The following is a 23,333-nucleotide window of genomic DNA, read 5'->3' as shown; positions in this document are numbered from 1 at the left end:
AAATTTGAGCTGCTTAACCCTGTGGCGCTGGCAGGTCCAGGGATCCCACTGGTAAGCATTGAAACAAACAGGGAAGTCAGCCAACATTTGGCATCAAGAGATTAAAAAAAGAGGGAGGGGAGAGCCTTTTTGAAGAAGAATAAGTGGCAACAGAGCCCCCAAACCATTGCTTATCTGACCAGCATGCATGCTTTCTAATTTTTTTGAAATAACCTTGCAACATTTTAAATATTCAACTTTCCAGATAAGTCTGACAAATACCACTTGAAAACAAAGCATTCTGGAAATAATTTGTGTAGGGTTTAGAGAAAGGGACTGGGGTGAGAAATCCTGTCTCTGTTGAAGTCAGTGGTAAAACTCCCATTGACTTTAGTAGCACCCGTGGGAGTCAGGATACAGTTCCCTTCCTGTTGCTGGCTCTGATTTGCCAAGTAACCTTGTGCAGGTCATTTAGTGCTGACTTTTTTTTTAACAGAAATTCAGCTTCCGTTCAGGAACCAAAATAACAGACCAGGTTTTCACACTAGGTGCTGACAAATTTTGTAACCTGTCCAGGACTAGGATCTGAGTGATGGGCTTTTTTTCAAAAAAACTTTTTGTTTTCCTTTTCACTTTTCTCATTTGTAATAGATGTTTAATAATGCTCCTCTTGTGGAACCATTGTGAGCTTTAATATCCATAGAGTACTTTGAGATCTTCCACTGGAAGGTACTGAAGGGGTGGAAAATATTCTTTGATTATTGGACATTTGCAATGTTATGAAAGCCACCATTTAAGTGTAAAGTGCTCCTATTAAAGATTTAAAAAATTGAAAATCACTGAGTCCCATTTACACAAACACTGATTCAAACAAAATAATTTTAGCAGATGAGAAAAAGTAATTTATATCAATGACACAATATATATTGGTACAAAAATAAAACAATAATAATAATGATTGCAGATGAGATGGTGCTTTTGAAAGCAAGATGTTCTTCTTCAATTGGAACAGTAAAAGCTAGCACAGAATAGTAAAAGTAGTTGTAAGTGGGGGCAGGGGTGGGGGAGAGAGGATTCTCAAGGGTAGTGGACAAACAATTAGCAGAAGAAAAAAAGCGGATTACTGGGAGATCAAAGCGTATCAAAAGGGAAGTGCATCAAGGCAGAGACAGAAGTGACAATTTTTGCCCAGTCTAGCCCCTGATTGCGATCTACAGCTGTGACCAAACATAACTGCACAGCTGCAGAGTGCTTTAAAAGGGCCCGATCCCATGACAATTTGAATCCTCATTGCATGAGGGTTCAGATGAAGGTGCTTCAAAATGGAGTGCCTTCAGTAACTTGTACCTGCATGCACTGGAAGCAGGGCTAGGCTGATGCAGCTCAACCCTGCTCCTAGCACTGTCATCAGAATGGGAGGTGGGGAAGGGAGTGGAGGGAGTTCAGTCTGCTGGTTTTTCAGCTGGTACTAGAGGGTGGGGTGGGTGGACTGGAGTCCCCCCCCCTCCCCAAATCTACCTGACCCACCCTCCAGTGCTGGTTGGGCAACCCCTAGAATGAGCTCCATCTGTTCCCTTTCCCCCCTCCCATTCTGAAAACAGTGCCAGGGCCAGGAGAGGGAGAGGGAGAGGCATTGTTATGGGAATGCAGCTGCAGGCTCACAGGTGCTCTAAAGAGCAGCTCAATTCTCCAGCCCCCAGAACCCAACAGCATATGTCTGTTGGGTCTGGGGGATTGTTGTAACTCATGGCACTTCCTGCAAAGCACCATGAGTTACAAAGGGGAGTTGCTTTTCTGCCTGTGCCTTCAATTTCACTTTTCATGTGTTGAAAGAATCCAGGAATCAGGTAGGTTATTATGTGCCATAAACCAGTATCAGTGTTAAGCCCTTGGTTCCTAGTGTCCAGACAGCTTACGAATTTTTGTTCCCAAGTACGCTTTTTACAGGTGTTAGTAGATTTCCCTTGAGCATGAGGATAGTGGGGTAAGAGAGTGGCTGGTCCATGAGAAATGTGCTCTTAATAGTGTCTGTGTGTCTTTATCATTTATATTTTTTTCTGTGAGAGTTCATTCTGGTCTCTAGCTGCCATTTAGTTTCACTCACATAGTTGCCATTTAGTGCACTGAATCAAGTATTTTGGGAAAGGTGTGCGTAGGAACCATGGAAGGTGAGGTGGCATCCTAGAATGGCAAGCAGCAAGTATTTAAACATGTGGCAAGTAATTCCAAACCAATGTAAAGATGTTTGGCACTGCAGTCTTTCAGGATTGCTGTAGTGCACCAGGCTTAGTGTGTTGGCAGTACACAGTCAGGCTGAGGAACAGGGAAGGGTTTCATTCTTAATTAAGGATGTTTATCTCAAGAGATTGCACCCTGTCTCCTATGGCAAGGCTTTTCAGTACAGATGGACACACTGCTGATGACATTACAATGTGCAGCATGTACTGAAGAGCATTACTGCAATGGAATTACTTCATGCAGCAAAGAAACAAAAGGAGCATGAATTTTAAACCCCTAGGCTTGTTGGGACCCTGGAGCTTGTCAGGGAAATAAACACTGGTATAACACAGCTAGCGTTCTTGATATAAAAAGGGAATTTCGATGGCCTAAAATAATTCTGCTTTCATTACCGCATACACATTCCCAAGGCTTAAGTGTCCTATGGAGGATTTGATCAAACACTCACATTGCTCGCTTGTCTTATTTATTTATTTTAAAATAAAGCATGTTAATCATTTTAAGTATTTTTCCCAGTTTCATATGCCCCCCCTCAAAGAACCTAGTTTTGATAAATAGCCCTTGCTTTTGTAGGCCCAGGAGGTTGCCCTTACTTATCAAAAGCTGTGTTAACAGGCACTTTATAGCCAGAAAACTCTATTAACCAGCATCCGAGGGACGCGGCAAAAGTGAAATTGGAAGTACCACTTCCAGGTTGCAGCATTGCCACGAGCAGAGCTCTTGCCACTTGCCCATGGCCCAGGGCAAAGCAGCCTGTGTGAGGCAAAGCAGCCTGTGCAGGGCCCCCCTCCCTGTCCCCTGGCACACTGACACCAGGGAGTGCACATTTAATTAACCAGAATATTTGATTAACCGGCATCCCCCATTCCTCTTTCTTCTTCTCTCCCTGCCATCCTGTAGACTTTATTTGTGCTACCTCTAAGGTTTCATGGAATTACCACATTGCAGGGCAAAGCCTCTGGTAATCACTCACCTGCTCAGGTGGGCCACAGACTACTTCTTGTTCACCTTCCTTTTGTCCTTCAGGTTTCTGGATAAAGGGCTTATTTCAAGCCCGAATCAGGCTTTCAGCTAGACTCCCCATTCCCTAGTCCATCCCACAATACCTATTCAGTCTGGTCCAAGCTACCTTTCCTAGCAGTAAAACACTGTCTTGTTTTTGCCCCAGGTATGCTCTCCAACTTGCGATGCTTGCAGGGAAAAGCTTTTTTTTTTTTTTTTTTTTAAGGAAGGAATATTTGTCATTGGCTGCGCAGTTCTTCACCCAGGAGAGAACCTGGCATTAGAGGTTTCATAGTAGTTTCATAGTTTCATGGTAGCTAGGGTCAGAAAAGACCTGAACAGATCATCTAGCCTGACCCCCTGCCACAGGCAGGTGATCATCCAACCTCCTCTTGAATTTGCCCAAGGTAGGGGCGAGGACCACTTCCCTGGGAAGTTTGTTCCAGATTTTGGCCACCCTAACTGTAAAATATTGCCTTCCGATCTCTAACCTAAGCCTATTCTCCATCAGCCCTTTACCATTGTTCCTTGTTACCCCAGGAGAAAAGGGCTCTACCTATTTGCTGTTGTTCTCTCCTGATGAGTTTCTAGGCAGTCACCAGGTCCCCCCTCAGCCTCCTCTTGCTGAGGCTGAATAGGTTCAGGTCCCTCAGTCTCTCCTTGCAGGGCCTGTCCTGCTGCCCTCTCACCAAGAAGGTGACCCCCCTCTGAACCCTCTTCAGGCTGGCCACATCCCTTTTGAAGTGTGGCACCCAGTACTGGACGCAGTACTCCAACTGCGGCTTGACCAGTGTTGCACAGAGGTGAAGTATCACCTCTCTGGACCGGTTTGAGATGCACCTTTGGATGCATGAGAAGGTATGGCTGGCCTTACTGGCTGCGGTCTGGCATTGGCAGCTCATATTCATCTTGGAGTCAATAATGACTCTAAGATCCTTTTCTATCTCTGTGCTTTCAAGAAGGGAACTCCCCAGTCTGTATGTGTGCTGTGGATTCCTTCTCCCAAGGTGCAGCATACATACAGGCTGGGAACTCAATGAACCCAGGTGGTAAAGTTTAGATACAAACTCGGTTTCCTGAATCTTAGGGACATCTGCATCAGTTGTTTGTGTTAAGTCTGACTTAAATAACATGATCAATTAATGAAGGTTGGAAGATAAGGATGGGGGGATTTGTGGCGTGAATCAGCTAAGAACCTACCCCACCAATCTCACTATGATGTGCAGTGAAAGTACAAGTTGCTATCCTGCCAGTTCTTTCTTTCCTCTTCCCAGTATTTAAAATGTGTTTTTATTTTTCAATTACAGGCAACAAGCACAGATTCCGATTGCTACTGCCGGTGTAGTCTACCCGGGAGCCATTGCCATGGCAGGAATGCCTTCTCCACATTTGCCCTCAGAGCACTCAAGTGTGTCCAGCAGCCCAGAGCCCGGGATGCCCGTAATCCAGAGCACTTACGGTATCAAAGGCGAAGAGCCTCACATCAAGGAGGAGATGCAGACCGATGATGTCAATGGAGAAATTTATGATGAATATGATGAAGAAGAGGATGACCCTGATGTGGACTATGGCAGTGACAGTGAAAATCACATTGCAGGGCAAGCCAACTGATAAGGGTCCAAGTATTGTATGACCTAAAGGACTTCAAGGAAAAAAAAAAAAGCCCCATCTGGTTAAACTTTACCAGTGGTCAAGCACATTAACTTTCTCATACACTGACTGTTACTTTAACTGTTAGTCTTAACTAGTTGGGACATCAGCTGTCTAATAGACATCAGCCTGCATCAAAAAATGAAAAAGGCTCAGAAGAAAGGAAACAATGACAACGACGATGACAACAACAGAAAGAAATAAGCTATGGGTAAAATAATGCCAGTAATTCAGCTGCTATACCCAAGCACTGAAGTCTTACCCGTCGACCTTTTATTATTATTATTTTTTTTCAAATAAACTTTATGGCTGTTTGTTCTACAATGTTCTAGAAATTCTCACTCAGGTACACAGTGCCAACAAGTGGCTTGTGAATGTGTTTTGTTGTTTTGTGCTACAGTTTAAAGAGAAATAAGATTTTTTTTTGGTAATGCACCTGACAGGAAAAAAAAAGAGATAAAATTCCGTTTACCCCTCTGCCTCCTGCTCTATCTCTTCTCTTGCATATTTAGCATTAGAGGCACATGCACATGTGCATATGTCTGGCAGGGAAGAGAGTAGAGGGGAGTCTGTTTCTGTAAACTCCACAAAGCAGTTATTTCCCTTCTAGAGAGGACTTCTCTTCATCAGTTGCACACCACACTGAGTCTCTGAGCAAGTGCCAAATTTGTACTGAAGCGCTGAACTAGTCCAGTTTTATTTTTTTTTGATTGGTCTCTTTTGTTTTTGTTTCCTGTTCCGTCTTAAGTTAGGATATCGTTATGTCTTAGACAATCCCTTGAAAAACCTGATATACCAGCAGCTGGTGAGATTAGACACATTTCTGAGTTTTTGTTTTGTTTTTTAAAGGAAACTGTAGGTGCCATTCTCAGGTGAAAAAGAGAGAGAAAGACGTAAGAAATTTAGAGAAAAATATTTTATGATCTTGGATTTTCGTGCGTGCATATTTATGGTACTAATAATATTGGACCATTGTGGACAAAAAATAACAAGTTCCAGGATGAAATCCCACACCCTGCCAATGATTCGGCCTGTTAGGAGCCTTTGCTTTTAATTTACACTTCAAATGGCAGCATATATAGAAGATTGTTCAGAATGTAACCTCACCTATTTATTGCAAGGCAGGGAAATTGGAATCATTGATACATAACATGAGCCTAAATAGATTAATCTGATGTCCAGTTTTAATGGACATCAGATAGCATATGGGGCTGTGTTCAGATCTCTCATCCCATAAGACAAATTTTAACTAATATTTTGCTCCCCCTATACATTGGTATCAGTTGGGTGCCTATGTATGGAGAAAAAAGAAAATATCAAAGAGCAAATTTAAATCTGGCAGTAGAGTTTGACCCACCCCCTCCCCCAGGAGGATGGGGTATACCCAGACTCAACAATTTGCAGGACTGCAGACCAGAAAATAACTATTTCCGCTATGCTCCAATAACATTTTCAATACTATCCAGAGTCTGATTTTCTCTGTTATCTTACTTGTTAAATTCTTCTGTAGTGATATGCATCCTTGTTGAAGACGGTGGAGTCTCACATGTGCAGCTGGGCAGAATTTAGCCCATTTTATTTTCCACTGAGTATTAAAAAAGAAAGAAAAACACAATGAGATAGAGCCTCCTTGTGTTTCCTGACTCTGATCCTCTACTGAAAAAGAATGTCCAGTTTTGTGTAGGAAGATGGAAGTTTTAAATCTATACCAAACGTCGCAAACAAACAAAAAGGCTACCTCTGATTTCAAATAAAGGCTATCAGAGATTTCCCCACTGTCCTAGGAAACAGTCTCATGTTACAGAAAGAAAAGCATTCCACTGAGGCGCCTGTTTGCTAACATGGGGTTCCTTCCTGTTTCTCACAGCCATAGTCTTAACTCACAGCAGGAGTCTCATCATTATCTATCGGTCTCCTTATTTGAGTAAAGACTAAATGTTCATTAGAGCCCATTGCTAACCAAATAGAAGGAGGTTGGAGATGTGAGGGCCTGACTGTGCAAATGGTCCTTGTGCCAGCCAAATTTTAGACAGTAGAGCAATCAGCTCTCACAAATCCAGTTGCAGGACTGGGGCCTTTCTTTGCCCGAAGAAATACCACTTGAAGTGTAACATTACTCTGCAGATCTTGCAAAGTAAATGACAAACATATGCCATGTAAGAGTTAAGACAATACTCTGACCATGGGTTTGGATACATGATATTTTCTCCCTACACCATCTATTTTTATTCTTTTACTTTTCTGCTTTTGATTTCTGCATCAAAAATTCTTTCTTTTCCACTTTCTCTCTCTCAAAAAGCTTGCTCTGAGGTTATGCTTGGAGTAGCTGATCCTCTCCTCTATGTCAGAGAGTTTGTTTTTTGGATTTTATTTTATTTTTTTGGTTGTATTTGAGGACTGTATTCTTTTTCAGTTGAACTGCCTCTTCTTGCTAGTGTTGTAATGGTAATTATAATAATAATAATAATGGTCAGCTGTTCCCAGATTAGTAAATTATGTATAATTTATTTTATTTCCCTTTTTCTCCTACTTTATTCTGTTCTGATTTGGCAGTACAGCAAATGAAGATGTTAAGATATTTAAAAAAAGATACTGACATACTGCTCCTTCCCCCCACTTTTTTTTACATATATACATATGAAAAAAATCACTTCTTCCTCTGCTTAGACCATTCCTTTTTCCTTATTTTAATTTGGCCCTAGTCATGTCAACTTCCCATGTTTATTATGATGGAGTGTATTAATGGGAGTGTTGTTTTCAATCTTAATTAACTTCTGCTCTCTCATCACTCATTTTAGTTATTTAATTACACCAGTCATCTACAGCCAATTTTTGAAGTACTCTGTTTGGATAAGAAGAAAAAAACAGACAATTGTTTTTATATCATTATTATGTACAATGTGAAGACAGGTATTTGCTTCTTTCCAACCCTCTCCTTCCCCCCCCTTTTTATTTTTAAATTTGGTCCCAGTCTTTGTGAACAAATTACTTCTGACTCTTGTGGGTTTACCTCACATTTGCTGGATACTTGATTTCCACCATGTTATAGAGATGCTCTGATTTAATTACATCACTTTGGGCTATGAGAATACTTTGTTTTAGTTCCAGGTAGGTGCCACTGAGGCAGGTATGGTTGGAGCAAATCTCAAGCATAGAGGGTGAAATCCTGGCAGAGTGAAACCAGTGGAAAACTTGCCTTTGACTTCAACAGAACCAGGACTTGCCCCAAAACTTTGGGCTTGAGCCTGCAGACCTCACTCATGGGAGCAGCCTGTGAATGAGAAGTACTTGCATACAAGTAAAGGCTGCAGGCCTGAGCCCTATTTTAGATGATGGGTGGGTGTGAAAGAACTCCTTTTGGGGGCGAGCTGTGCTTTATATACTGTGTTGTCCTCGACTAAGGTTCAGAATGAATGCTAAAAAGAGAAAAAGGAAAATGCTTACATACAAATGTCAGTCTGTGAAACTATGCTAGGACCTGGGGTTTGGTCAAATTTTCAAATGGGTAACTTGAACGCACTATGCACCCCCAGCAGCCATGTAAAAATGGCTCTGAGGTCTCAAGACAAAATTAAAATAACGCTGAATTGCTTTGCTGGATCAGAGCCAGAGTGCCCATTTATGTGTAGTGAAACACCCATGTTTGAAAATGTAGCCCTGCTTACCCCATTTGATTTCTTTAAAGAAAACATGGATATTTATAGAAGGTGTTCTTGTCTTGTTTCTTTCTTTTCCTGGGTCTACATGCCCTATGGTGCGTAGAGAAACCAGGTTAGAAGAGATTAGGATAGTATTAACCTAAAAGGGCATAAATGGCCTAGCATATACATTGGCCTAACTCCCCTTTTTTCCTGGGAATCAGGAGATTGATGATTTTGTTAGAATGTTGTGTTGGCCACACATTCCGTTTCCTCTTAAACCGGGGTAGCTCCTTTCTCCAGTACGGCTTGTGCACTTCTTAGAGAACAATATCTGCGGTGAAGAATAGGGGTGAAAAGAAAAAGAAAACACAAGGCACTGGCTTCTAAGCTCAATGAAATAACAGAGTATATTCTTTCTCAATTTCTTCATGCCTTATATTAGTAAAATAGGATTTTTTAAGTGCATTTAACATCTTTATTTAACCGTTCCACTATATTAATCAGGACCCCAGAAAAGAACACTAGCTATTATTATAGCATTTAATTAGTTTGTAACCAAATCCTCTTATTACAAATGCATATGGAAGAAATTCTTTCTTCATAGACATTATTTCAAAGATTTGGTTTATGCAGTAGACTCTTTTTAATTAAATCATTTTTTAGAGAAGTAAATTGTCTTTAACCTTTTTACAGCACATTTTCAGAGCTTTTTCTTTTTTTAATCCAAAGAGATGAGCTGTTATTGTCCCCGAAGAAGCCTCTGACATCACATTTGTAACATCAAAAATAATTATACTCAGTGGAAACGTGGACTTCACTTAGCAAGAATTCATCTGTTAGAATTAATGGCAACTACATAATATATCAGATGTTTAAGGGCATGGTTTATCAAATATGAAATATTTTTGTCTGCCCTCTTCTTGATAGAATCATATCTTCAATTCTGCAAGGATATGTGAATAATTCACTAGATATGGATTCAAGTGTATCCTCAAATTCACAGGGCATAGGGTGGATGTTTAACTTGCTTTATATTTACATTTTTTTCAACTTTATCTTAACTTGTCGGTTTCCCAGATTGAAGAACATGTCAAGTTCGTTTTTCTACTGACTGATTTCTCTATTCCCCAGTGTTTTTTGTCACTGGTTTGCTGAAACAGTATTTATATAGCTCCATTGGCTCTAAAGCTCTTACTCCTTCTAACATTTTGGATTTTACAAGTGAAAAGAAAATAGAAAAGAATATAGAGACAATCAAATGCCTGGAGCTTAAAACAAAGTATGTGCAACCTACCATCTCACTTGAAATTTAATAAAAGAAATAATTATGTAAATATAACATAGAGTTATAGATTTATATTTTGTTCATAACACATAGTGTAATATAAGTTGTATATTTTCATGTTTTGGTTTTATGTTATCATTCATGCCACAATAAATAAAAAACAGGAGTTGATGTACTCTTTAAAAAAAATGTGGGTTGCCACCATCCTGGTTTTTCTTTTTTTTTTTTTTTTTTTTTTTTTTTCTTTTTTCTTTTTTTTTTTTTAATTCCCCATTTTTTCAGTATTATTGCCCTGCAAGGCACCAATAAAAACAGCAAATGTGTTCTTTACTTATACCGTGTTTCTGTTTCCCGCTTCTTACTGCCAAGGTGTGCTACTTAGTGTCATTATCAGAAGAACAAAACAGCTGAGCTCAAGGTGCAAAAAATTAGATCCAGATTTAGATTTCCAATCACTCAAAAAGTCAAGAGTACTAATCATAGGAGCCAAATTCTCTTCTGGCATAATTCCAGTGAAATGCCTGGAGGTATGCCAGCAAAGAAAAAGTTGGTCCCAGAGGCCTGTTTCAGACCATTATAAGATAGGAGCTATTAGCAACATACAAATCGAGGTTCAAATTTTGAGCATCTCTTTTGTGGGAAGGTTTGGATCCAGATTTTGCATTCAGGCCTATGCTTAAAGAACACATTTATTTTGTGTGAGTATAACTATTAAGTGCAAAAGCCAAGAGCAAAGTCAGGGAGAAATGCCTGATTATAAAGAAGGATAGTAAATAAGTACTAAGTAAATGTCCTTAGTGAATATACTTCAATATACTAGTTAACAGCTCATGAAGTTTCACAGCAGTACATGGCAGAAAGTGGGAGGAAAAAAAGTGCAACCTCCTTTCAGAAGAACTGTCAGAAGCAAAGTACAAATTCAGGCATGTACAATGGCACAAGACAGTAGGGAACTCCAAAATTCACACCAGTTGGGCAGGGATGCTTGGGAAAGCAGGAAATAGGATGTTCTGTTAACTCTGCTTTGTGTGTGAGTATGGGTATGTAAGATTCAACCCTAATTTGTTGAATCAATATCCCAGCTGCAATATCTAATCCTGATTTTTGTCAAGCTAGTAAGCACCCTCAACTCCCATTAACGAGAACACGAGGGTTCTTAGCCCTGGGCAGCACTGGGCCCAGGACAAGTATAAATGAGGGACTGAGAACAGCTTGAATAATGCATGGATGCCTGACACAGGTATGATTCTACTGACCTTTATTAAGTAGTGGACACATCAAGGTCTAGGATTTGGTCCCAAGGAGCTGGAATGGATGTACATGAGAGAAAAAAGCTGAGAATGAGAAAGAGTGCAATAAGAAATTACAAGGGTAAGATTTTCAGGGATATAAACAGAGACTTAATCCCCAAGCCACTGTTAAGGTAAAAAATCCTGAAGTGCTGAAGTGCCATCAGGATACTTATTCCATCCTTTAAAGAACATATTTATTTTGTATAAGCATAACTATTAAGCCAAGAGAAAATTCCAGGGAAAATGCCTAATTGTAAACAAGGTTAACAGATCACACACACTTTAATGCCTGATTTTCAAAGACTATGAGTGCCCGTGAGCTACCAGTGGACAAAAAATATCAAAAAATCAAGAGTCCAAAAAGTATGCTGTATAGTTCATTCCTAACTGAAGTATAACATGCAGAGGTACATCCTCAACACAGTACATACATGGATCCAAAGACGGAGCTTTAGATGAACTAGCAGAGAGTTATGACTATGGTGTCCATATGGAAGGATTCATGAAAAGTCCTCTAGTAACTGGGATTTTTAAACAAGGACCTTTCAGAAGAGGAAGCATGGGCAAGAAAAGAATACTGTAAGGGTGTTTACCAAGGCATAGAGGAGACAAGGTGAGTGATGCCTACTTCCGGTGAGCTATGCCTGAAGACAGTATTCAAGACAAGCCTTGGATAGCTCATCTTATACCTGCAACATTTACTATCATTTTTATTTGTTTTTCAGTCACACTGACAGCTGAAATCAGGGCTCTATTGTGCTTGCCTAAATTGGCAGACAGGGGAGAGGACACTACAAGGGTAAGTATTGTTCTCCCCCAGTTTAGAGAGGTACAGGCTATTCTGCTTTCAGATTTTCAGATGCCATGCTGATTTTTTGCAAGGCTTCCAGTTAAAAAAGTAGTGTGTGTTTTTGTTTTCTAAGTTTACTCATTAAAAGAAGAAAACTCGATCGGACGTCAATACAAAAGCAAAACTACGGCATCCTATGGTATCATTTTAACAGTGAAGTCCCTGCCTATAATCACAGTTTATGGACATAATTGTGCTGTTTCCCTATAAAGCAGATCAAAGGTTCTTACCACCCACATGCTTTGTAGTTTATTGCCTGCTGCAAATGCGTACACATGTTCACGCACCCAGTTCCACTTCTGTTTGTTTAACATCTCCACATTGCCGATGCTTGTCCTTGTATATGCTTCACATGAACAGAATATCCTTTTCTTGGTTTTCATGTAAGAGCTCGAGTCTCTCATCAGAAACTCAGTACAAACTTATTCTGACCCTCAAAGATGTTCCTCTTCTGAATCAACCCAGGGATCCAGTTTATACCCCACTATACCCACCTCTTTGCCAGCCTAATTTATTTAGTGAATTCAGTTTTTACCACCTCAAAAATACTGTGTGGCTTCAGGGTACTCAGTAGGGCTGTGCAAAGCTTCATACTCTGATTCGATTCAGCAGAGATTCAGCCTGATTCGGTGGCTGAATCTCTAATTCCGAACTGAATCAGGAGATGCTTTGATCTCTCTGAATCAAATCAGAACCCCCTGAATTGATCGAATGCTGAGATGCTGGGGTGGATGGAGTGTCCCACAGTAGCACGGGGCGGGGGGCGGTCAACAGCAGACTCAGAAGTGCGCAGCCCCTCCCCCCCACACCCCTTTGGCTCAGAAGCTGATACCTCCTGGGTCGGGGGGGGTCCCCCTGCAGCCAATTGCCAAGCCAGTGGAGGATGGCGGGGGCAGCACACTTCCCAGTGGACCCAGAAATGGACCAGAAGTACTTTCAGTCCACTTTCAGGTTCGCTGCTGAGCATGCAGGGGGCCCCCCTTGCACTTTTGTGCGATGCTCCATCTGCCCCAGCATCGCAGCATTCATGGTACCTTGAGGTACAGTGAAAAAAACATTTAAATCTGTGTCTATGTCTGAATCGCTGATTCTCTGAATCAGCATCGAATCTTAAGATTCGGATTCAGCCAAATCTAATCAGAGACAGTGATCTGAATCAACGAATCGAATCACTGTCCCTGATTTGGGCTGAATCCAAATTGAATACAGACTGCTTCACACAGCTCTAGCATTCAGGACCTATACCAAAAATGTTCCTTTCTGAACCTTTAACTTAATAAATGCAAACAAGTTGGTGTGAGATTAAGGCCTAAAGGTTTGTATGAGAAACTTTCATCGATATTATTTAAACTGTTTTACTTAAACTAGTGCAACCTTTTTGTTGGTATTTATTGAGGTTTTAGAGTGGCTTTAGGGATTATATTTTTAATTTGATTTAGGCCCAGTTTTCACACTGGCTTGTGTATTTCAATGGAAGAACATTCATTTTTCTACAACAGTTCAAACTTCTAGTGTAGATGCAGTCATATTACTCTAAATATGCCTTGTCTTGATGTAGCTTATTTCCCTACCCACACAGAAACAGCTATGCAAATTCTAGGCACAATTATTCCAAGATACCTGCAGTCACATTAGGGGTCTTAATGATGCTGGTATAGGTAATCAGTCCACTTTGTGTGTGTAGACAAGACATTAAACAGTCCTCTACTGAAGCAGAAGTATCCATGAATAAGTAGTGCTAGAAAAAGCATTTAAATACAGTAAGTGAATCAGAGTAGCTATTTAACATTTAAATGATTTAAAAGATTAAATGTGAAGAGAATTGCCCAGTGGTTAGAGCGGAGTATGAGGAACAGAACTTCAGTGTTTGATTCTTGACTCTGTCAGTGCCTTGCTGTACAACTTCAGGAAAATTACTCAGCCCATCTCCAAGACAGCTATAATAATACCTACTTCAAAGCAGTGTTATGAGGCTTAATTCATTAATGCCTGCAAAGCACTTTGAGATCTTTGGATTAAAGGCACTACAGCAGTGCAAAGTATTATTAGCTAGAGAAAAAAGCTCTCAGACAAGCATGGCATTAAATGTCTGCAGTTATAATAAATGGCAAAACACAGAGATGGGCAAATTGTGGGTGGTTTGAGTTATTTCCATAGTCAGCCAGGTTTGGTGTTGCAAAATGAAAAGTAGGAGTAGTTTAGTTCAAGTTACCTTTGATTCTCACTCTAAAGCTCCAAACAGGATGGGTTCGATTCCACTTGGGGTCTTCTATATCACAAACCCTGAATTTAGGATTCAATGCTATGTATGAAGCTCTAGTTTTACTAAAGTCAATACAGCTTTTGCCACTGAGTGCAATAAGGCTAAAAATTCTTTATATAGTACACATTTTTTGGCCTGACTCCAAAATGATTAAAAAATCTAATAACAAATAATGAAAAAGAAGGAAAATCTGAAATGATTTGGGTTAAATTGCTTTTAAGGGGTTGAGGGGGCTGCGTTTTTTTCCCTCCGGGGTGAGTGCTTTTCAACATACAGTATTTGTACTGCTTTAACTTTACCATTTCATGAACAAGGGCATAAAAATACAGGGACCGAGCATGTGTCAGCTGCTCCACAGTAACAGTCTACATACACACTCTTACTCTAAGGTAAGTGAAAGTTAAACTATGGTACCTTAGCCCTGGATTGGCAACTGGACAGTTACCATGGGACAACTGATGCATACAATAGATTCCAGCCTGTTTTCACTTCCTCTGCCTTGTGTAACTGCCCTTGCATAGACACAGGTATACTAGTCTAAGTGGGCCTAAGGTGGCTTAGCTTATTGTCATAACGATAGGAGAATAAGTTAGCTTTTGTATAATTATTTCTAAACTATGGGCTGTCTCAACCTAACTGTTTTGGGGAAAAGTCATACTGGGATCATCTACACTTGCACTTTACAGTGCAGTAGATTAATTTACTGGACAGTAAAGCATCACTGTATACATGTGAGCAGAAATTAGGGCACAATAGAATAATTTACTGTGCCTTTGGATCGTCTCATCAGACACAAATACTATGTGGTGGCACAGTAAATTATCGCGCTTAAACACACATGTAGATAGTGATAGGGCTCGCTGGGTCACAAGGGTGCTTCAGTGTGGGGCTAGCTGGCAGACAGACCCCATGCTGAAGCACCCTCATGCTTCAGCCAGCTCTTCTGCAGTATGTGGAGCCCCAGGGCTCCTCCAATGGGGCTCCACATACTGCAAAGCAGCTGGCTGAGGCATGAGCAGCCCCCATACTAAAGCACCCTCATGCCTTAGCTAGTCTCCCCCCTCCCCCTATTTCACATGGAGCATGGTCAGAGCAGCCCTGAGCTAGCAGGCTGACCTCCTAGGTTCTCTGCCAGCCTGGGCTGCTTCCTCCAAGCTCCATGTACTGTGTGTGAATAAACTCCAGAGAAATATGCTCCAGAATTTTTTGTTCCCAGGCACACAATCAAATGTGTACCTAGCAACAAAAAACTCTAGAGCAATAAGCTCTGGAATTACCCATGTGCATTAATTGCACGTGTAGATGTTCCCACTGTAATTGAACTAGTTACAGGACCTATTCTGTATAAAATCTATAAATTGAAAATAACCATTAGAAATAACATGTTTCATGTGTCTTAGGTCTGTATGGAAGGGTCTGTAAAGTCTTTGAGGCTTGTTATTATGAGCTCTAATAACATTGGACTTGTATAGACATTCTGTTTCCCTTGAAAAGAGTCACTGTTCTTCCAGAAGAAACTGCAAGTATACAGAAGTTCAGGCTTTTTCTTCCAGAGTAAAAATGGCTGCTGCAGTAGAAAAGTAACCTGGGAATAACCAGGATTAAATCACTCCCAGGATATTTTCTCCTATAAGTGAATATCTGTACATGCTATAGCTTCTCTCAGAAAAGAATGTAGTCCTACAGGATCCCCTGCCCTACATTCTCCTTCCAGGAAGACGGTGTGTCATTCACTAGGCTCTGCTACTCTAGCAGGGAGCAGAACATACCCCCTTTCCAACCTCCACATTGTGCTGCAGGGAAACACGAGGTCAGCATGGGCAGTCTGGGTCAGCCAATCAGGGCTGCCCTATATATTGCTGCCATATGTCATCAGGCAGACTAAGCAAGACTGCAGAGCCAGTTGAGATATTTGAACAGCACCCCCCAACCTGTTTCCTCCCCACTGCCCCCTGGCTGCCCAGTGTCAACGCAGCACGTTCTCCACTCTTCAGAGCCTCAGTATTCAAATTTCTGTACACAACCCACGATAGGTTTCTCTAGCAGGAGAACAAACCTGGGAGAATTGTCCAAGATTACTTGAATGTGTATATACAGCTTTAGTTAATAGGACAAAATTGTTGCCTTTCCAAAGGCTCCCTGAATCAAAAATTCTAATTAGTTGCTGAAGTATTAACAACAACAACTAACTAAAGAATCTACTTAAAATCTGACAACAAGCCCCTTCTCAGTTCAGTCACTCAACTTGTACTCTCTGTCTCTCTGTCTGTCTGTCTCTGTCACTATTACGCTGATTCTTCACTCTTCATGAAATCTTCCAGACTAGAGTAGGATATGAACGTCTGTTGTGAAAAATGAATCCATTAAAAGAAACCCTTCTAGGACTCTTTTATGTGTCACCAAAAATGACTTGAGTAGCAGGTCATCTTATAAAATTGTCATTTAAAGTGTTACATTTAGCCCACTAACAAAATGAAGCTAACTTTATTTTCTCAATAATTCCCCAAGTCTGGTTTAATGCCTTTTTTCCTTCCCTTCCAAAAAACTTTGGTCTGTAAAATTTGTTTTTCTTTAAATTAGGACTTTATTTTCTTTTTGTGAAGTTTCCAACTTTTGAGATCAAACCACATAACTCTATTTTGTTTCCAGGTCCCATTGAAAAGGAACACTGAAGAAATGAAGTATGAGTGATTTTGATTCTCAAAGATGCTTTGTTTCTCTTCTGATATGAAGCTACATGTAGGAGGTGGGTAGAACCATCATAACCTGCTTTCTTTTGACTGAATAAGGAAGGTCAATATATTATCATATCAGGAAAGAGGAAATTACATAGGCGATTCCCCAGCAGACAGTAAAGACAATTCTGACAGCACGATCAAAACAGCTGTACAACTTTTCTTTTCTTTTCTTGCAGATATATCAGTATTTAAGTGACAGCTGAAAGAGGTTGATGGACTAAGTGTATTCTTCTTAGTGTTCCTTCCACTTTTTTAATAGAAATATATCTTGAAGACTATATTCAAGTTGATCAAATAATAAGTCGATTTGTCAATAAAACAGATTAGGCAACCTGCCTGCAGATCTGATTTCTTTCAAACAGCTTACTTTGTTAATATAGCCTCCAAGCAACTGCCTACATGAAAAACAGTGTAAAAATGTATTATCCCTTTTACACTTACAGAAACAGAGTACACATTTCAACCTTGTTCAGTAATAGGTATTTGTGACTCATTTTTAAGTGTTAGTGGCTACTCAGTGGACTGTAGCTTTAGTGGGCTTACAAATGTATACAAGCAGCACACGTTAATGTTTATATTTTGTTTGTGGAGGTTACCTACATTTAATGCCTGCCTCCTGATACACCTTCTCACTATTTTATGGGAATGAATGGGCACTTCCCACCATGTTCTCACATCACCCCCTGCTGGAAAATAATCATACATATTTTAGGTGCACAAGTAAACAATAATATGGGTGTTCTTTAGAGAGAGAATATGAACTGTATTTCTCTGTTTTGGCTGTCATGTCTGTCACACATTCTGTGACCCCATAATTACTTCCTGTCTTTCACTATCTGCAACACATTCAGAATATTAAGTATTCTGCATTGTCATAGTATTAGCCATTTCAGTAAATGGTGGATATTTTGTATGTTAGTGCAAGTCATTTCCTAGAGATAAATTGTTGTATTCTGCCCACCTCATATGCAGTTGTTGTGGATTTCCACTGGTCCAATAGAAGAGAACCACTAGTGAATACCAGGGTATGTAGGACCACAAAACTGGAAGGACCAGTCCTGAGCCAATGAGCCCAGTCCCCTGCGATCATGGGCAACCAGATTGCACTCATCTGGCCTCATGGAGGCACTCCCTTGCCGCTTTGGAGTGTGTACTCGGTGCTGGCCGCAGGGTGTGTTCTGGTGGACTTGATGTTGGGTCACGTTCACCCCAAAAGAGGCCCTGATAATTTCCTGCCATGACTCGGTCTTTTTCTTCAGTGGTGGAGCTCTTTCTTGTAGCTTCTTGCAGACTGGGCACTGTCCCTAGTGGGCTTTCTTGGGGCTCCACCTTCCCTACACCCCAGCCATGCACCAACCCTCAGGACAGCCAGATGTTGGATTACTGGCTTGCTCTTTTGATGTCCTCACCTTCCTCCTTTTCTCCTTGCTCATCTCCTGGCCTCTTTCTGTGCAAGATGACCACGGGACATCGGACCGTCCCTGCCAAAGCACAGGGTCTTCTTTTGCCATGTCGCTACCTGCTGTGCTGTTCTAGCTCCTCCTGACCTGTGGAGACTTCCCTTTTAATTTTGTATTTTAATTTTATTTGAGTCATCCTGGGGCTTTGGGATTCATGGAGCCATCGCCACCCAGAGTGGGATTGCCTCTAGTTAATAGGTGGCATAATCAATGAACACCAGTATATACTGGTGCCCTGCGCTACTCTGGGGTAGGGGTCCCATCACATCCATTGCTAGCTGTGAGAATGGTACATCGATAATGGGTAATGGCTGGAGTGGGGCTCGAGCTGGGTGATCCTCCCACATCTGCTGGCATTCCAGACATGCTGCGCACTGATGGGCAATGTCTTGCCCCAGTCCCAGCCAAACAAACCAGCAAGCCACCCTGGCTATAGTTTTGTCCTGGCCTAGGTCCCCTCCTGTGGGGTTTGCGTGGGCCAACCGCCATACTAGTTGGCAGAATTGGGTGGGTACTACCAACTGAGCTTCCTCCTGCCCCATATGCCACCCCCTCTGGACCTGGTAAATCAACGGGTCCCTTACCTCATATTGCAAGGCTCAGGTGGTAGTCTCCTGCTGGTCATTCCTTGCTTCTAGGATTCATGTCCAGATTGCTCAAAGTTCCTAGTTTTCTTCTTGTGCTTCCCTGAACTGCAGCCCACTGACCATGTCACATAGGTCCACCTCCCCTGCATCCTCTGCCGACTCCCCACCATCTTCAATTTCCCCAAGCCACCCATCAGTCTCTGAGCCATTGACATCCAGTATCAGCATCCAGCACCCTTTCCAGGACATTGTAGATTGGGGTCCAATCTCACCCTAGCAATATATCACATGCCAGGCATGGGGCCAGTTCCAGCAACAGTGCGTGTTCCACTGGCCTTGATGTTGGGTCATGTTCATCCTGAATGAGCCCCCAAAACCTTCCTGCCATGACTTGGTCTTTTTCTTCAGTGTTGGGGCTCCTTCTCATAGCTTCATGTAGACTGGGTGCTGCCCTTAGCATGCATTCTTGGGGCTCCACCTCCCCTACATCCCAGCCATGCACCAACCCTCAGGACATCCAGATTTTGGATGGCTGGATCGCCCTTCTGATGTATTCATCTGGCTCCTCTTCTCCTTGCTCATCTCCTGGCCTCTTTCTGTGTGAGATGAACACAGGATGTCGGACTGTCCCTGCCAAAGTGCCGGATCTTCCTTCACTTGCTGTACTGTTCTCACTCCTCCTGACCTGTGGAGGCTGCCGGTGGACCCTCTCCCTGCTTTAGGGCCCCAGGATGACTCAAATAAAATTAAATCACAAAAAGGAAAAGTTTGGGTATGGGCCTCAGGCCACCTCACTCACAGGTCTGGCGTCTGTGACCCTAAGGTCCTTCAACACCATCCTCCCTGACCCAATTGCCCTGCCAGGACGATGTGGTACCTTTTTTCCCTAGTAGATCCAGGACCGCTCTGTTGGGTCCTGATCATGGTTGCCTCTGGGCTGCCAATGCAGCCTGCATGTGGCCTAGGGAGCAGCCCTTCTGTCTGGCTCTGAAGTTGCTCCCCCGGCCATTTCCCTGCTGCTGGCTTTTGAATCAGCTGGGTGGTGGTTTTCGATGACAGCAATAAAAGCAGCTGGTGAACCACATGGGCCGTTTGTCCCAGTTTGGTCAATCTGGCCCTGTTTCTTCTAAAAAAGGTAAGTTTGCCCTGTCCTCAGGGCTTTTTTCTCTCTTCCCAAGGTACATCAGCCCTGCCTTGGGTCCTGCCACAGGATGAGGTTTTAGGCCCACTGCTTGTGTCCCCCTAGGACACAGACAATAAATGTTAAGTCCCAAAGGACCAACAAGAACATCCACTCCAGTTCCTTCTATATACCAGAAGTCATAAAGCATTGCCTAACAGCCTGGAAAAATAAGTAAGATCATTAGTACAGGAAAGTAAGGCTCTTAAGATCTTCACTGCACGTTATGAAGAGCATGAGTTGGACCAAAAGCACAACTAATATGCTGGAACCCTGAAATAGCTAGAAATTTGTTAGGTAAGCTTTATTCTGATGATTGAAATTAATAGACAATTGTTCACATTAAAAAGAAAGGCAAAAAAGAAGACTCTTGCAGTGTGACCCAGGGGGAATGTTCCTTCTTGACCCTTAATCTGGTGGTCGGTTTCATCCTCAGTATGTGAGCCAGACACCCCAGCCACTCAAGATATGTAGCACAATTTTGGAAGGCTAATTTTTGGGGGAAAGGCTTATCTGGTGTGTGAGTAAATGTGGCAGTTTTTCCTCCCTTGTATTCAGCTGCTCCCCTAAAAGTACTTAGAAGGCATAATCCCATCTTCTCTCAACTTCCCTTTTGCCTATACATACCATGAAATCACTCATTCCTGGCCTTTCTACTAGCCCTTCTCTGCACCTGTTCAGCTTTTTTAGATGTAGTTGACTGGAATTATGCACAATATTCTAAACAGCATCTTAATGATGCCTTGCACAATGGTAATAATACTTCCCTGCCTACTAAAAAGATCGCACCATGCATCCCTTAGATTCTTCTTAAAGCTGTGAGACAATGGTGGTTCACAATCATATTGCACTCAACCACTGCTCTTCCTCTATCTTTTCTAATTGACAAACCTTCTATTGCTTTGTATTGGAATACTTACACAAGTACATAAATCCCTGTGCATTATGTACTATTAAATTTAATATCAGTTCTACTATCCCAATACACAACGTTACCATCTAATTTTTCCTGTATACAGGCAGTCCTCACACTTGCGGTTGGTTAATTCCTGGAAAAGGCACTTTAAGTGGAAACAATGTAAGTTGAATCTGATTTTCCCATAGAAACAATGTTATAATTGGGGGTTATGTTCCTGACCAAGGGCGTGATGCCCAACTTTTTATAGAAATAACCATAAACACTGGAGATGCTGGGGTGCAGGTGGGACGCGCCTGCCCCAAGAGTGATTCTCATGGCCCATCCCAGAGCCAGGCGCCTTGAACCCCCAGGCAGCGGTTCCAGCCCCATGAGCCTGTGCCAAGTGGCCAGGTGCAGCATCCATCACCATCACTAGAGCACTGCCTTTTCCTTTTATCAGCCATTTTTAAGGACTGAATATATAAAAAAGCCTAACATGCACTAGAAATCCAAAGAATACAAGAAACGGACATGCCAGAGTGCATCAGGAAGCAGACTGACTGAGTGACGTATGTACATTTGTGCACCGCCTGAGTTGCCATCATGCTGCCATGCCATAGGTGCAAGGATCCAGTGCCATAAGTAATAACATGCATGTAAATTGAGGAGCACTGCAAGTGCAAATCACTGTAAATCGAAATGCTGGAAGTTGAGAACTGCCTGTACTAATTCTCTGTATTGTCAATACCTTCCAACTTTGTGTTCATGCAAAAATTTCCTAATTAAACACCTGGTTATTATACCAAGGTGTCTAATGAAACTGATAAATAGGATTGTTCCAATCTGATAACCCCCCTTAATGTGTAGTCTCCCTTTTATCCACCTTACTATTGTATTATTAAACCTCATTTTCTACTTAAATAATAGTTTATTGTAAAGCACTGTATCAAATGCTTTGCTTATATTTAGAAGGATTAGGTCCACTATATTGTCCTTTCTGCAATATGTCAATTAGCCTATCCCAGAAAGACACTGGATGCATCTAATGTGAGCGTCCTTGGACAAAACAATGTTGTATTTTAACCCCACTTACCTTCATGTCTTTAATTATTCTCTCCTTCACAAGCTAAGCCCTCTCAGAATAGGTTTGCATAGAATGATCAAACATAAATTGGACCTGCAAATTCTGAAAAGCCAACGCTTAAAATGCAATGGAGCACGTTGTTTAGAAAGTACAGGTATGAAAATGGGAGACTCCATATTAGAACAGAAATACTGGTGGGGATATATGCAGGGCCAGCAGTTTTTGTGCCCTGGGCAACAGAAGTGGCTGAGCCAGCAGCAACAATGGTCAGGCCAGCAGTGGCAGATACCACCAATCTCACACTCCACTCTAAGTTGGTGCCTGGGGCTGATAATGCATTCACCTAACCTTAGCTACACTACTGGATAAATGGTATAATCACATACACACCCAGCCCTGTTTTTTGTGGGGGTTGTGGAGGGTGTGGCTCTGCCTTGTTGCTGGAATTTTTTATTGGAAGGCAACTCATATGTGTAGACATATATACTTAAGATAACCAGGCTTTCCAGAATTCGTATGTACACTATTAAAGGACAATAAGAACAACTGACATAATTCAATGAAAAAAATTAAGCACTAACTAAGAACGAGAAACTTTATGTAACTAAACATGCTACTGGCTGACTTTTGAGAGAAAAGCACCTCTCACAATAATCTGCAGAAAGAGCAAATATGGAGAACTACTGTCTAAAACAGGGGTGGACAAAATGGCAGATCTGGCTGGCAGCCAGACTTCATTTCTCAGCAGCCCCTGCCCACATGGCTGGGGCCAGTTTCCAGGGAGCCCCAACAACAGCCACACTGTGATAGCATGAGGATGGGATTTACATGGATACTGGCCCCAGCAGTTCTGGCAAGGTGCGCAGCAGGGCTCAAAGCTGTTCTGGAACCATGCTGGGATCTTGTGGCAGTGACAGCATGATCCAGAGGCAGGGCAGAGCCATCTGCAGCCTGTATGCCTCGGGCAGGGACGTGCAGGCAGCAGATCAAAACTCTGGCCCAGCTCCTTGCAGCAGTGACAGTATGGTCTGGAGCTGGAGCAGAGCCATGATCTGCTGCCTGCACTTCCCTGTGCAGATCACGCAGAGATCACGCAGGCTGCAGATAAAAACTCTGCCCTGCCTCTGGATCATGCTGTCACCACTGCAAGATCCCATCCCAGCTCTGGAACAGCTCCATGCCTGCC

The 23,333-nt window shown here is 42.0% G+C and overlaps 1 protein-coding gene across 12 annotated transcripts in view; it reads left to right on the top strand.

The window, feature by feature from the left end:
- Positions 1 to 5,316, top strand: part of SOX5 (SRY-box 5) — a 549,709-nt gene extending 544,393 nt beyond the window's left edge. For all 12 annotated transcript variants that reach the window (XM_019544450.1, XM_019544448.1, XM_019544444.1 and 9 more), the window contains one exon: positions 4,527 to 5,316. In XM_019544450.1, coding sequence (XP_019399995.1) covers positions 4,527 to 4,830 — 304 coding nt within the window. In that variant the 3' untranslated portion in view covers positions 4,831 to 5,316. The remainder of the gene's footprint in view (positions 1 to 4,526) is intronic.
- Positions 5,317 to 23,333: the final 18,017 nt, after the last annotated feature.

This window comes from Crocodylus porosus, unplaced genomic scaffold, assembly GCF_001723895.1.
Source record: "Crocodylus porosus isolate Cpor-Errol unplaced genomic scaffold, CroPor_comp1, whole genome shotgun sequence".
NCBI classification, from domain to species: domain Eukaryota; kingdom Metazoa; phylum Chordata; order Crocodylia; family Crocodylidae; genus Crocodylus; species Crocodylus porosus.
This window is presented reverse-complemented; position numbering and strand designations above follow the sequence as displayed.